At 46.4% G+C, this 15,292-nt stretch overlaps 1 protein-coding gene across 1 annotated transcript in view; it reads left to right on the forward strand.

The window, feature by feature from the left end:
* CSMD2 (CUB and Sushi multiple domains 2) overlaps window positions 1–15,292 on the forward strand; it is a gene marked incomplete at its 5' end in the record, with an annotated part of 252,580 nt that overhangs the window by 122,044 nt on the left and 115,244 nt on the right. Inside the window, 3 exons of the mRNA XM_084222825.1 lie at window positions 2,660–2,781; window positions 10,898–11,001; window positions 14,854–14,966. Of these exons, the coding sequence (XP_084078951.1) occupies window positions 2,660–2,781; window positions 10,898–11,001; window positions 14,854–14,966 (339 nt within the window). The remainder of the gene's footprint in view (window positions 1–2,659; window positions 2,782–10,897; window positions 11,002–14,853; window positions 14,967–15,292) is intronic.

Raw genomic sequence — 15,292 nt, forward strand, 5'->3', positions numbered from 1 at the left:
ACTGTAAAGGAAATTTATGGTGTCCTCCTGCAAGAGATAAGAAAGGATTTGCCAGCATTATTCTGTTTCTGTGAATCAACTTAATTTTTTTTAGCTGCTGACTTTCATGTTTTGGGGTGGTTTTTTCTATTTAAAAAGTTTGATTTTTATTTCAGCTTTCTGCCACTTTTTCCTCCCACTTTGTGCCATTTTTTTTTAATTGGGATTCTCTCAAATTTCCAGAGCCAGTCCCAGATTTTAACCCCTTGGGCTTCAATAATTTCTTAATCCCCACTGAGCAAACTCTGGGGGGAAAGTTCTGCATCTTCCCCATCTGCAGCAGAATCCCTCTGGATCCTGGGAGACTCATTTAATCCCACCTGAAAAATGGGAATAATGGGATTTGCCCCTTTTTTTTACACTGTGGATGAGCAGGAGTGGTTCAGCCTCGTGGTTAAGTGACCTCAGCTCCTTCCTGAGCTGCTTCCCAGCCATTCCCACAGCTTTTTTATATTTTATATTTTTTATATTTTACAGAGAAAAAAAACCTTTGCAGACTCCAACAATGCAAATACATCTCCTAAATTAAATTATACATTTAAATAAATAAATAAACTTCAACCATAAATTAATTTTGAGGCTCCATCACAGCAGAGGATATTTCCAGAACCACAATATTTTTTCCCCACTTTTTTTTTTTTTGGTGGAATATTTTAGCTAAATATTACATCAAAGGCATTCCACAGGCAAATTTTTTCCCTGCTTAAGCACTTTTTCCATCTTTTCCTTTACCTGAGATGTTTTGAAGATGCCAGAGCTGAGTTTCCACCTTAGAAGGAAAGGAAGCTGATAAATACTTAATAATGACCTAATAAATCCTGGCTGTGCAGTGTTTTGGGGGTTTGATCTGCAGGAAGAAAGGGAGTGGGGTTTTTTGGGGACATCAGGAAGGAGTTGTGTCATTCCTGGCCTGGGTGGGGAAGGAAAAAAGGAGGAAAAAAAAGGAAATAAATCAGTGTGAGCATAGGGGGCTGGGTGTTGGTCTGAGGGGAGATGGGGTCAGGGATTGGTGGGATCAGGGATTAATGGGATTGGGGTTTGTGGGGTCAGGGATTAATGGGATTGGGGTTTGTGGGGTCAGGGTTGGTGGGGTCAGGGATTGGTGGGATCAGGGGTTGTTGGGATCACAGGTTGATGGGATTAGGGTTTGTTGGGATCAGATTTGGATGAAATCAGGGATTGTTGGGATCAGGGTTTGATAGGAACAGGGATTGTTGGGATCAGGATTTGAGAGGATCAGGTTTGGGTAAGATCAGGGTTTGCTTAGATCAGGGATTGTTGGGATCAGGGTTTGTTTGGATCAGGAATTGTTTGGATCAGGAATTGTTTGGATCACAGTTTGATGGGATCAGGGGTCAATGGGATCAGGGTTTGTTGGGATCATGGGTTGTTTGGATCAGAGATTGTTGGGATCAGGGATTGATGGGATCAGGTTTGGATGAGATGAGGGTTTGCTTGGATCAGGGATTGTTTGGAACAGGGTTTGTTGGGATCAGGGATTGTGTGGATCACAGTTTGATGGGATCAGGGTTTGATGGGGATCAGGGGTTGTGTGGATCACAGTTTGAGGGGATCAGGGATCGATGGGTTCAGGGGTTTGTTGGGATCAGGGATCGATGGGTTCAGGGGTTTTTGGGATCAGGGGTCAATGGGCTCAGGGATCAACGGCTTCAGGAGTTTGTTGGGATCAGGGATCGATGGGTTCAGGGGTTTTGGGATCAGGGTTTGATGGCCCCACTCCTCACACAGACCCCCCTCATTTTCACCACCCGACCGTACAAAAGGAGCAGCACAGCCCACCCAAACCCCAAACTCCCCATTTTCACACCCCAACTCCCCATTTTCACCACCCAACTCCCCATTTTCACACCCAAACCCCAACTCCCCCATTTTCACACCCCAACTCCCCATTTTCACACCCAAACCCCAACTCCCCATTTTCACACCCAAACCCTAATTCTCCATTTTCACACCCAAACCCCAACTCCCCATTTTCACACAAACCCCAACTCCCCATTTTCACACCCAAACCCCAACTCCCCATTTTCACACCCCAACCCCAACTCCCCATTTTCACCACCCAAACCCCACCCCCCCATTTCACCCAAACCTCAACCTCCCCATTTTCACCCCCCAAAACCCAACTCCCCATTTTCGCCAACCAACTCCCCATTTTCACCCCCCAAACCCCAACCTCCCCATTTTCACACCCACACCCCAACTCCCCATTCTCACCACCCAAACCCCCATTTTCACACCCCAACCCCCCATTTTCACACCCAAACCCCCATTTTCACACCCCAACTCCCCATTCTCACCACCCAACTCCCCATTTTCACACCCAAACCCCAACTCCCCATTCTCACCACCCAAACCCCAACTCCCCATTTTCACACCCAAACCCCAACTCCCCATTTTCACACCCAACTCCCCATTTTCACACCCAAACCCCAAACCCCCATTTTCACACCCAAACCCCAACTCCCCCAAACCCCAACTCCCCATTTTCACACCCCACCCCCATTTTCACACCCAAACCCCCATTTCCCCACCCCACCCCCATTCCCCCCACCCCAGTCTGGTCCCTCCCCCGGTGCTGAGTGTCCCCTTCTGTCCCCAGCCAGGATGTGTGACACGTACCTGCGCGGGCCCAGCGGGGTGATCACGTCCCCCAACTACCCCGTGCAGTACGACAACAACGCCTACTGCGTGTGGGTCATCACCGCCCTCAACCCCGCCAAGGTGAGCCGCGGCTGCCAGACGGACAGACGGACACGCAGGGGGCTCCTCAGCACCCGCACGGCTCCTAAGGGTGGCTGTGCTTCTTCACCCTTAGTTTGGGAAGGATTTTGGGACTGCTGAGCTCATCCAGCGGGGCTGAGAACACAAACTCTGTGAGGAACCCCTGGGGGAGCTGGGGCTGCTCAGCCGGACAGACGGACACGCAGGGGGCTCCTCAGCACCTGCACGGCTCCTAAAGGTGCTGTGGTTTTTCACCCTCAGCTTGGGGAGGATTTTGGGACTCCTGAGTTCAATTTGGGACTCATCCAGAGTCCCAAACCCTGTGAGGAACCCCTGAGGGAGCTGGGGATGCTCAGCCGGACAGACGGACACGCAGGGAGCTCCTCAGCACCCTACACGGCTCCTAAAGGTGCTGTGGGTTTTCACCCTCAGCTTGGGGAGGGTGTCGGGTCTCCTGATCTCATCCAGAGCTCAGACACTGTGAGGAACCCCTGAGGGAGCTGGGGGTGCTCAGCCCGGACAGACGGACACTCAGGGAGCACCTCAGCACCCCGCACGGCTCCTAAGGGCGGCTGTGCTTCTTCATCCTTAGTTTGGGAAGGATTTTGGGACTCCTGAGCTCATCCAGAGCTCAAACCCTGTGAGGAACCCCTGAGGGAGCTGGGGGTGCTCAGCCGGACAGACGGACACGCAGGGGGCACCTCACCACCCTGCACGGCTCCTAAAAGGTGCTGTGCTTCTTCATCCTTAGTTTGGGGAGGATTTTGGGACTCCTGAGCTCATCCAGAGGGACTGGGAACACAAACTCTGTGAGGAACCCCTGGGGGACCTGGGGATGCTTGTCCTGGACAGACGGACACTCAGGGAGCACCTCAGCACCCCGCACGGCTCCTAAAGGTGGCTGTGCTTCTTTACCCTTAGTTTGGGGAGGATTTTGGGACTCCTGAGTTCAATTTGGGACTCATCCAGAGTTCAAACCCTGTGAGGAACCCCTTAGGGAGCTGGGGCTGCTCAGCTGGACAGACGGACACTCAGGGAGCTCCTCAGCACCCTGCACGGCTCCTAAAGGTGGCTGTGCTTCTTCACCCTTAGTTTGGAAAGGATTTTGGGACTCCTGATCTCATCCAGAGCTCAAACCCTTTGAGGAACCCCTGAGGGAGGTGGGGATGCTTGTCCTGGACAGACGGACATGCAGGGGGCACCTCAGCACCCCGCACGGCTCCTAAAGGCGGCTGTGCTTCTTCACCCTTAGTTTGGGGAGGATTTTGGGACTCTTGAGCTCATCCAGAGCTCAGACACTGTGAGGAACCCCTGAGGGGAGCTGGGGGTGCTTGTCCTGGACAGACGGACACGCAGGGGGCTCCTCAGCACCCTCACAGCTCCTAAAGGTGGCTGTGATTCAGGGCCCTCAGTTTGGGGAGGATTTTGGGACTCCTGAGCTCATCCAGAGCTCAAACCCTTTGAGGAACCCCTGGGGGAGCTGGGGCTGCTCAGCCGGACAGACGGACACGCAGGGGGCTCCTCAGCACCCTGCACGGCTCCTAAAGGTGGCTGTGCTTCTTCACCCTTAGTTTGGGGAGGATTTTAGAACTCCTGAGCTCATCCAGAGCTCAAACCCTGTGAGGAACCCCTGAGAGAGCTGGGGGTGCTCAGCCCGGACAGACGGACACTCAGGGAGCACCTCAGCACCCCGCACGGCTCCTAAGGGTGGCTGTGCTTCTTCATCCTTAGTTTGGGAAGGATTTTGGGACTCCTGAGCTCATCCAGAGCTCAGACACTGTGAGGAACCCCTGAGGGAGTTGGGGATGCTCAGCCTGGACAGACGGACACGCAGGGGTCATCTCAGCACCCTACACGGCTCCTGAAAGGTGCTGTGGGTTTTCACCCTCAGTTTGGGGAGGATTTTGGGACTGCTGAGCTCATCCAGAGGGGCTGGGAACACAAACTCTGTGAGGAATCCCTGGGGGAGCTGGGGCTGCTCAGCCGGACAGACGGACACGCAGGGGGCCCCTCAGCACTCTCACGGCTCCTAAAGGCGGCTGTGCTTCTTCACCCTCAGTTTGGGGAGGATTTTGGGACTCCTGAGCTCATCCAGAGCTCAGACACTCTGAGGAACCCCTGAGGGAGCTGGGGGTGCTTGTCCTGGACAGACGGACACTCAGGGGGCATCTCAGCACCCTGCACGGCTCCTAAAGGTGGCTGTGCTTCTTTACCCTTAGTTTGGGGAGGATTTTGGGACTCCTGAGTTCAATTTGGGACTCATCCAGAGTTCAAACCCTGTGAGGAACCCCTGAGGGAGCTGGGGAGGCTCAGCCTGGACAGACAGACACTCAGGGGTCACCTCAGCACCCTGCACGGCTCCTAAAGGTGCTGTGCTTCTTCACCCTTAGTTTGGGGAGGATTTTAGAACTCCTGAGCTCATCCAGAGCTCAGACACTGTGAGGAACCCCTGAGGGAGCTGGGGGTGCTTATCCTGGACAGACGGACACTCAGGGGGCATCTCACCACCCTGCACGGCTCCTGGAAGGTGCCTGTGCTCAGCTGGGGCTGGGCTCTGTCTGCAGGGACTGACAGACCCAGTGCACACAGCCTGAGCTGCACCAAGGGAAATACAGGCTGGAGAGCAGGGAGAAGTTTTTCAGGGAAAGAGAGATAAAGTTCTGGAATGTTCTGCCCGGGGAGGTGGTGCAGTCACCATCCCTGGGGGTGTTTAACAAAGCCTGGATGTGGCACTGGGTGCCAGGGTTGGGTTGGGGTGATGGGGCTGGGTTGGACTCGATGAGCTTGAAGGTCTCTTCCAACCTGATCATTGTGTGAATTCTGGGAATTTGTGTTCCCTGGACATTCCTGGGGTATTCCCTGGACATTCCCAAGGGATTCCTGGGGTGTTTTTGGGTGTTCCCTGGGCATTCCCAAGGCATTCCTGGGGTGTTTTTGTTCCCTGGGCATTCCTGGGCTGTTTGTTCTGCCCAGGGAGGTGGTGCAGTCCCCGTCCCTGGGTGTGTTTAACAAAGCCTGGATGTGGCACTGGGTTCAGCTGAGCTCTTGGGGCATGGATTTGATGATTGGAAGGTCTCTTCTTGAAGGTCATTCTGGGAATCCTGTCAAGGTGGGTCCTCCCCACGGCCCCTGGGGCCAGCTCAGGGCTGGGCAGCTCTGCAGCTCCAGGGAGAAAGGGTTTCTGGTGTTCTGTGGAGCTCCAGGCTTGAGTTTCATTTGGCTTGGGAGGGACTTTGAAGAAGGGCAGGGGCACTTTCACTGTCCCAGGTTTCTCCACGCTGGACACTTCCAGGGATCCAGCCCAGCCCCTCCTCACCCTCACAGGGAGGGTTCAATCCCAATCCCATCCAAACCTGCTCCATTTCAGTTCCAAGGCATTGGGGAGAATTGTTGATTTTCCTGAGAAGAGGAGAGGAACTAAGGGGATCCTTTGCCCTGGTGTTTTATGGAACAAAAGTTGGAATGGGTTTGGAGGCTGGGCTGTGGTGGTGGAGTGTGTGTGCACAGCCAGGCACGTCCAGACACTTCCAAACGCTTCCAGACACTTCCAAACACATCCAGACAAATCCATGCATGCTCAGAAACATCCAAGCACATCCAGATATATCCAAACAAATCCAGACATTTCCAAACACATCCAGACACTTCCAAACATATCCATCCACATCCAGATACCTCCAAACAAATCCAGACACTTCCAAACACTTCCAAACAGATCCAGAAACATCCAGACACCTCCAAACATATCCACGCACATCCAGATAACATCCAGACAATTCCAGACGCCTCCAAACACATCCAGACACTTCCAAACATACCAAGACACTTCCCAAACTCTTCCAGACACATCCAAACTCATCCAGACATTTCTAAACACATCCAGACACTTTGAGACACATCCAGACAATTCCAAAGTCTTCCAAACTCTTCCAGACACTTCCAAACACATCCAGACACTTCCAAACTCTTCAGACACTTCCAAACACATCCAGACACATCCAAACACTTCCAAACATACCAAGACACTTCCAAACAAATGCAGACACATCCAGACACTTCCAGACATTTCTAAACACATCCAGACACTTCGAGACTCTTCCAAACTCTTCCAGACACTTCCAAACTTATCCAGACACTTGCAAACTCATCCAGACACTTCCAAACACATCCAGACACTCCCAGAGACTTCCAAACTCTTCCAGATACATCCAAACTCATCTAGACACCTCCAAACACATCCAGACACTTTAAAGCACATCCAGACACTTCCAAACATACCAAGACACTTCCAAACTCATCCAGGCACATCCAGACACTTCGAGACACATCCAGACACTTCCAAACTCTTCCAGACCCCTCCAAACTCTTCCAAACCCCTCCACCACCCCAGGCTGCCCCACGCCCTGCCCTCCTTGTCCCTGGGCACTTCCAGGGATCCAGCTCCAGCTTCTCTGGGAGCCTTTTCCAGCCCCTCCCAGGCTTTTCCAGCCCCCCAGGCTCCGTTCCTGTCCCCACACAGACCCTTCCCCGTGATTCCTGGAATCCCTGCCCTCCCCTCCCTGCTGAAGGCTCCTTCAGTTCAGGGTTGTAATTAAAATGAGTTTAATTATTGCAATCGAAGCCCCTTTGGTATCTGGTGTGGGGAGGTGCCCCAGCTCATCAGGGCAGTGCCAGCAATGCTGATTTTTCCCTTTTTTTTTCCCCTTTATCCAGCAGGATTTCAGCTCCCAGGGGCAGAGGGTGAGGTTTGGGTCTGTCTCGTGCTGTTTATGCAGTATTGTGAATTTATTCACATTTTTGTGCTGGTTTAAATTTAAACACAAACCCTCTCTTTCTCTCTTTGAGACTGGAAAAAGCTGCAAACACTCAATTCCCATCTCCAGGGGAAAATGGACAGGGATTGATCTTTTCCCAAGCCAGGGCAGTCACACCTGTACAAAAAAGGAGATTGGAATGGTCAAATCCATTCATTTTAACATTTCCCAACAAGGAACTGCAGGTTCTGCTCCGTCATCCACTGAAATATGGAAATTTATCAGCTGGGAGAGGAGATCCCATTGCCTTTGAAATGATAAATAGCTTTAATTAATTCTATTAATTAATTAATTCAATTAATGCCAATTTTTGAGGGGTTTTGGGGGGGTTTAGGTGTCTCAGTGTCATTTACAAGGAGGGAAAAACTCTCCTGAAGCAGGGAAGAAAAAAAGGCACCAACCCCTGTGGGAAGGCCACAGCTCTCCCTGCTTTCCTAAATTCTAAAGGAGATTGGAATTGGTCAAATTAATTAATTTTAACATTTCCCAACTTGGATCAGAGATTCCACAGCACTGGGAACTGCAGGTTCTGCTCCATCATCCACTGAAATACAGAATTTTGTCAGCTGGGAGAGGAGATCCCATTGCCTTTGAAATGATAAATAGCTTTAATTCATTCAATTAATTAATTAATTAATTTAATTAATGTCGGGTTTTGAGGGGTTTTTTGGGGTTTAGGTGTCTCAGTGTCATTTACAAGGAGGGAAAAACTCTCCTGAAGCAGGGAAGAAAAAAAGGCACCAACCCCTGTGGGAAGGCCACAGCTCTCCCTGCTTTCCTAAATTTTAAAGGAGATTGGAATTGGTCAAATTAATTAATTTTAACATTTCCCAACTTGGATCAGAGATTCCAGAGCACAAGGAACTGCAGGTTCTGCTCTGTCATACACTGAAATATGGAAATTTATCAGCTGGGAGAGGAGATCCCATTGCCTTTGAAATGATAAATAGCTTTAATTAATTAATTAATTCAATTAATGTCAGTTTTTGAGGGTTTTTTTTTTGGTTTCAGGTGTTTCATGGTGGGAGTTTTGATTTTTCCAGGCTGGGAGAAAAGCACCAAATCCTTTGGGAAGGTCCCAGCTCTCCCTGCTTGTCCTGATCCTTTCCTGAATCCCAAAAGAGACTGGAATTGATCAAATTAATTAATTTTAATATTTCCCAACTTGGATCAGAGATTCCAGAGCACAAGGAGCTGCAGATTCTGCTCTGTCACACACAGAAATACAGAAATTATCAGCTGGGAGAGGAGATCCCATTGCCTTTGAAATGATAAATAGCTTTAATTAATTCAATTAATTAATTAATTCAATTAATGTCAAATTTTGAGGGATTTTCTTTTGGTTTCAGGTGTTTCATGGTGGGAGTTTTGATTTTTCCAGGCTGGGAGAAAAGCACCAAATCCTTTGGGAAGGTCCCAGCTCTCCCTGCTTGTCCCTCAGGGATGATCCCAGCATTTCCAGGCTGAGGGGAGGATTGGGGATGAATCCCAACAATTCCCATGAAAAACTTGGGAATAATATATTTTTAATTTTTTTTTTTTTAATCTTTTCCTGGTCTTTGCATCAGGAGCTTTGGGAGAAGCAGGGAGCTGAATTTAGGAATTATTTCCAAGTCCCCTGCTCTATCTTTGGCAAAGAAAGAGCCCCAAAATCCCCTCCAAATTTGCAATTTTCCCCCTCAAAAATTGAGAATTTTGCATCCACAGGGCTGAGGGCTCCTCTCTGAAAAATTGGGATTTTTTTGTGACATCAAAACCTCTTTGGGGGATATTCAGGTTTTTTTTTAGCTGGGCCCTGGTGCCCTGGGAATTAATTCCAACCACAGTGGGAAAAGAAATCACTGGGGAGCTGAGAAATGCATGTGGTAATTGGGGAATTTGCATAAAAGATATTTCTGGCTCTTTTTTTTGACATAATGGATGTTGCTGGTTGAGGTTTCTCCTGGGGTTATTCCAAAAAAAAAAGAAAATAAAAAAAAGGGGATGATTTATCCCAAAAGGAGGGGGAAATTCTGGAGCCTGAAGGGGCAGGAAATGAGGAATGAGCTTGGAAATTCAGGTTGGAGCTGGGAGAGAATTATTGTGGGTTTTTCTCCTCAAAATGTGACTGAACTTCCAATCAGGAATCCCATCCTATTTTCCTGGCTTTGCTGTCACTTCAGCAGTTCCAGGTTTGGGGGTGGCTGGCTGGCTCTTTAACAAATCGTTAAATAATTAAATTAAATTAATTACATTTCCAACTTTCAGAGAAAAAAAAGCAAAACAGGAAAATGGATAAATAAATACAATATTAAAAAAAAAACAAAAGAAAAATGGGTAAATAAATACAATATTATTAAAAAAAACAGGGAAATGGGTAAATAAATACAATATTAAAAAATAAAACCCAGAAAAATGGGTAAATAAATACAATATTCAAAAAAACCAAAAGAAAAATGGGTAAATAAATACAATATTAAGGAAAAAAAAAAGAAAAATGGGTAAATAAATACAATATTCAAAAAAAACCAGGAAAATGGGTAAATAAATACAATATTCAAAAAAACCCAGGAAAATGGGTAAATAAATACAATACTAAGGAAAAAACCATGAAAATAGGTAAATAAATACAATATTAAAAAATAAGACCCCAGGAAAATGGGTAAATAAATATAATATTCAAAAAAACCCAGGAAAATGGGTAAATAAATACAATATTAAGGAAAAAACCATGAAAATGGGTAAATAAATGCAATATTAAAAAATAAAACCCCAGGAAAGTGGGTAAATAAATACAATGGGTAAATAAATAAAATATTAAATAAATACAATGGGTAAATAAATACAATATTAAATAAATACAATGGGTAAATAAATACAATATTAAATAAATACAATATTAAATAAACACAATGGGTAAATAAATCCAAGCTTGTAAAGCTTCAGGGTAGAAGTGCCCTGAGCTGCTGCTCTCCTGTCACTTCAGCAGTTCCAGGTTTGGGGGTGCTGGTGGCTGTCTGGCTTTTTAACAACTCGTTAAATAATTAAATTAGATAAATTTCCAGTTTTCAGAGGGAAAATGAAAATAAAAAACCAACCAAAAAACCCCCAAAAAAATCAAAAATCAAAACAAAAAAAACCCACAAAAACAAACAAAAGAAAACCAAAACAAAACCTCACCCAACTTTTGGGGATGTTTTGGGGATTTTGATGCCCCGGGGGATCCCCGAGCAGGGCGGGGCTCGGTGTTAATTGCTGATTGATTGATTGATTGATTGATTGATTGATTGATTGATGGATGGTGTTCATTGTGTCTCTGGCAGGTGATCAAACTCACCTTCGAGGAGTTCGAGCTGGAGAGAGGCTACGACACGCTGACAGTGGGGGATGGGGGCCAGGTGGGAGACCAGAAATCCGTGCTCTACGTGTGAGTACCTGGGGGTGCACCTGATCAGGGGGGCTGAGGGCTTGGGGTGCTGGGATCCAGTGCTTTTTGGGGTTTTTTTAGTGATTTCTGGCACTTTGGGGATAGAAAATTGTCCCCTCTGTGCTCTACGTGTGAGTACCAACTCCCTCCTGCAGGAATGCACCTGGCCAGGTGGAGCTGCAGGGATTGGGATGCAGGGATCCAGTGGTTTTAGGGCTTTTTTTAGTGGTTTTCTGTCACTTGGGGGACAGAAAATTGTCCCCTCTGAGCTTTATTAGTGTGAATTCTAATTCCCCAATTCCCTCCTGCAGGAATGCACCTGGCCAGGTGAGGATGAGGGCTTGGGGTGCTGGGATTTAGTGGGTTTAGGGCTTTTTTTTAGTGATTTCTGGCACTTTGGGGATAGAAAATTGTCCCCTCTGTGCTTTAAGTGTGAGTACCAAGTCCTCCTGCAGGAATGCACCTGGCCAGGTGAGGATGAGGGGTTGGGATGCAGGGATCCAATGGTTTTAGGGCTTTTTTTGGTGGTTTTCTGTCACTTTGGAGACAGAAAATTGTCCCTTCTGAGCTTTATGTGTGAGTACCAACTCCCTCATGAGGAATGCACCTGGCCAGGTAGGGCTGCAGGGCTTGGGATGCAGGGATCCAGTGCTTTTAGGGCTTTTTTTGGTGGTTTTCAGTCACTTTGGGGACAGAAAATTGTCCCCTCTGTGCTTTAAGTGTGAGCACCAACTCCCTCCTGGAGGAATGCACCTGGCCAGGTGGGGCTGAGGGGTTGGGATGCAGGGATCCAGTGGTTTTAGGGCTTTTTTTAGTGCTTTTCTTTCACTTTTGGGATGGAAAATTGTCCCCTCTGAGCTTTAAGTGTGAGTACCAACTCCCTCCTGGAGGAATGCACCTGGCCAGGTGAGGATGAGGGGTTGAGATGCAGGGATCCAGTGATTTTAGGGGTTGGTTGTCACTTTGAGGATGGAAAATTGTCCCCTCTGAGCTTTATGAGTGAGTACCAACTCCCTCCTGGAGGAATGCACCTGGGCAGGTGGGGCTGCAGGGCTTGGCAGGCAGGGATTCAGTGGTTTTAGGGCTTTTTTTTCATGCTTTTCTGTCACTTTTGGGACAGAAAATTGTCCCCTCTGAGCTTTAGGTGTGAGTTCCAATTCCCCAATTCCCTGCTGCAGGAATGCACCTGGCCAGGTGGGGCTGAGGGCTTGGGATGCAAGGATCCAGTGGTTTTAGGGCTTTTTTTTAGTGATTTCTGGCACTTTCTGACAGAAAATTGTCCCTTCTGAGCTTTATGTGTGAGTACCAGTTCTCTCCTGCAGGAATGCACCTGGCCAGGTGAGGATGAGGGGTTGAGATGCAGGGATCCAGTGGTTTTAGGGCTTTTTTAAGTGGTTTTCAGTCACTTTGGGGATGGAAAATTGTCCCCTCTGAGCTTTAAGTGTGAGTACCAACTCCCTCCTGGAGGAATGCACCTGGCCAGGTGAGGATGAGGGGTTGAGATGCAGGGATCCAGTGATTTTAGGGGTTGGTTGTCACTTTGAGGACAGAAAATTGTCCCCCAACTCCCTCCTGCAGGAATGCACCTGGCCAGGTGAGGATGAGGGCTTGAGATGCAGGGATCCAATGGTTTTAGGGCTTTTTTTGGTGGTTTTCTGTCACTTTGGGGACAGAAAATTGTCCCCTCTGAGCTTTATGTGTGAGCACCAACACCTCCTGCGAGAATGCACCTGGCCAGGTGGGGTGAGGGCTTGGGATGCAGGGATCCAGTGATTTTAGGGCTTTTTTTAGTGGTTTTCAGTCACTTTTGGGACAGAAAATTGTCCCCTCTGAGCTTTAAGTGTGAGTTCCAATTCCTCAGTTCCCTCCTGCAGGAATGCACCTGGCCAGGTGGGGCTGAAGATTTGGCAGGCAAGGATCTGGTGGATTTTGGGGTTGGTTGTCACTTTGGGGACAGAAAATTGTCCCCTCTGTGCTTCCCTCCCCCTCAGGGAGAGGCTGAGGCTCTGCAGGGAGCTGAGAAAAGCTGGGATACAACGGGAAAAGCCCCCGGAGCTGTTTGGATCTGTCTCTGTCTCCTGCTGCCATCGTTTTGAGCTGTCAATCCAAGCTCTCAGAGTGACATCCCCAACATTTCACACCCAGGGTGCATCTGGGGAAACGAGGTTTCTTCCAAGCTGGGATTTGGGGTTTTTTTGCATCCTTTTCTTGCAAATCTGATGTTCTGGGGAGGTTTCTTCAGCACAGGGGGTGTGCAGATGGTCCTGCCTTCCCTCCAGGCTTCTCCAGAGCCGCTCCAGCAAAGCTGCCGTGCTCTGGCATTTCTCTGATGGAGATCAGTGACATTTCCCTCAGCCTCAGCCCTCCTGGGAGGATGCTGAGGGGAGGGCAGAGCCCTGATCCTGCTGGGATTGGTGGCACTTCTCCAGGGCTCACAGGGTGTTCAGAACATTTGGATTCTCCAGGGCTCACAGGGTGTTCAGAACTTTTGGATTCTCCAGGGCTCACAGGGTGTTCAGTATATTTGGATTTCCAAGGGCTCACAGGGTGTTCAGAATATTTGGATTTTCCAGGGCTCACAGGGTGTTCAGAATATTTGGATTTTTGGGGGCTCACAGGGTGTTCAGTATATTTGGATTTTTGAAGGCTCACAGGGTGTTCAGAACATTTGGATTCTCCAGGGCTCACAGGGTGTTCAGCACATTTGGATTTTCAAGGGTTCACAGGGTGTTCAGAATATTTGGATTTTTGAAGGCTCACAGGGTGTTCAGCACATCTGGATTCTCCAGGGCTCACAGGGTGTTCAGCACATTTGGATTTTCAAGGGTTCACAGGGTGTTCAGCACATTTGGATTTTTAAGGGCTCACAGGGTGTTCAGAATATCTGGATTTTTGAGGGCTCACAGGGTGTTCAGCACATTTGGATCCTCCAGGGCTCACAGGGTGTTCAGCACATCTGGGGCTCCTGCTTTGAGGGCTCTGGTGAGGAGATGACCTTGCTTCTCCTCAGAGTGTTTTATTGGAGGGTGGTGAACCTGAGGTCACTTTGAGGCTGTTTTTATTATATTATTATGTATTGTATTTCTATAATTACATCATATTTATACATTATTTCTAATTATATTATATTATATTATATTATATTATATTATATTATATTATATTATATTATATTATATTATATTATATTATATTATATTATATTATATTATATTATATTATATTATATTATATTATATTATATTATATTATATTATATTATATTATATTATATTCCTATAGTAATATAATATTTATATGTTATTTATGGTTTATATTTTATATATATAATATATTATATTACATATTTATATTGTATTTTAGTATATCATTATATACTGTATATTCTATACAATATATTATATACACTATATATTGTATAGGCTATAATATCTAATATAATATATATAATTATATATAATATATAGTATAATTAGTATAATATATATCTATATATCTGAAGATAATGTAATGTAATATAATGTAATGCAATATCATATAATATAATGTAATGCAATATCATATAATGTAATATAATATAATGTAATATAATATAATATAATATAATATAATATAATATAATATAATATAATATAATATAATATAATATAATATAATAATTCATTATATTATTATATTATTTTAATCATGTTATAATTTTAATAACATTTTATTACTATACTCTACAATTTACTAACACTACAATTTACAACTATATCATTAATATAAATACATAACCTTTTAAATACTTATAATTTTAATTTTTTTTTACATTCTATCATTTTAATCTCTTTTTATTCTTTGTTTTTGCAGCCTGACAGGCACCACAGTCCCTGACCTCATTGTCAGCACCCAGCACCAGATGTGGCTCCTCTTCCAGACTGACAGTGTCAGCAACCTGCTGGGCTTCAAAGCCACCTACGAAGGTAGCCCAGGCTCCTCCCTCCCAATTCCCCTTCCCCAAATTCCCAGGGGCCAGCTGGGTGCAGGGATCTGGGAGAAAAGGAAGCTCATTGTTATTGGGGAAAAAAAAATGAAAAAAAAAATTATTGGGGAAAAAAATGGGAATTTTCACCTGAAACCAACAGACTGGGAGGGGATGGGGTGGGGAATCTGTGATTCCAGCAGATCTCTGCTTTAAACTGTTTCAAGTGAAATAAAAGTTAATATTGGGATTTTATTCAAAGAAACTGATGGAATGCAGCAGGATGGAAGTGCTCAAGTCTGGCCTAAGCTTGTGTGTTTGCTGTTG

The sequence above is a fragment of the Fringilla coelebs genome (genome assembly GCF_963513975.1).
Source record: "Fringilla coelebs genome assembly, chromosome: 28".
Lineage (NCBI taxonomy): Eukaryota > Metazoa > Chordata > Aves > Passeriformes > Fringillidae > Fringilla > Fringilla coelebs.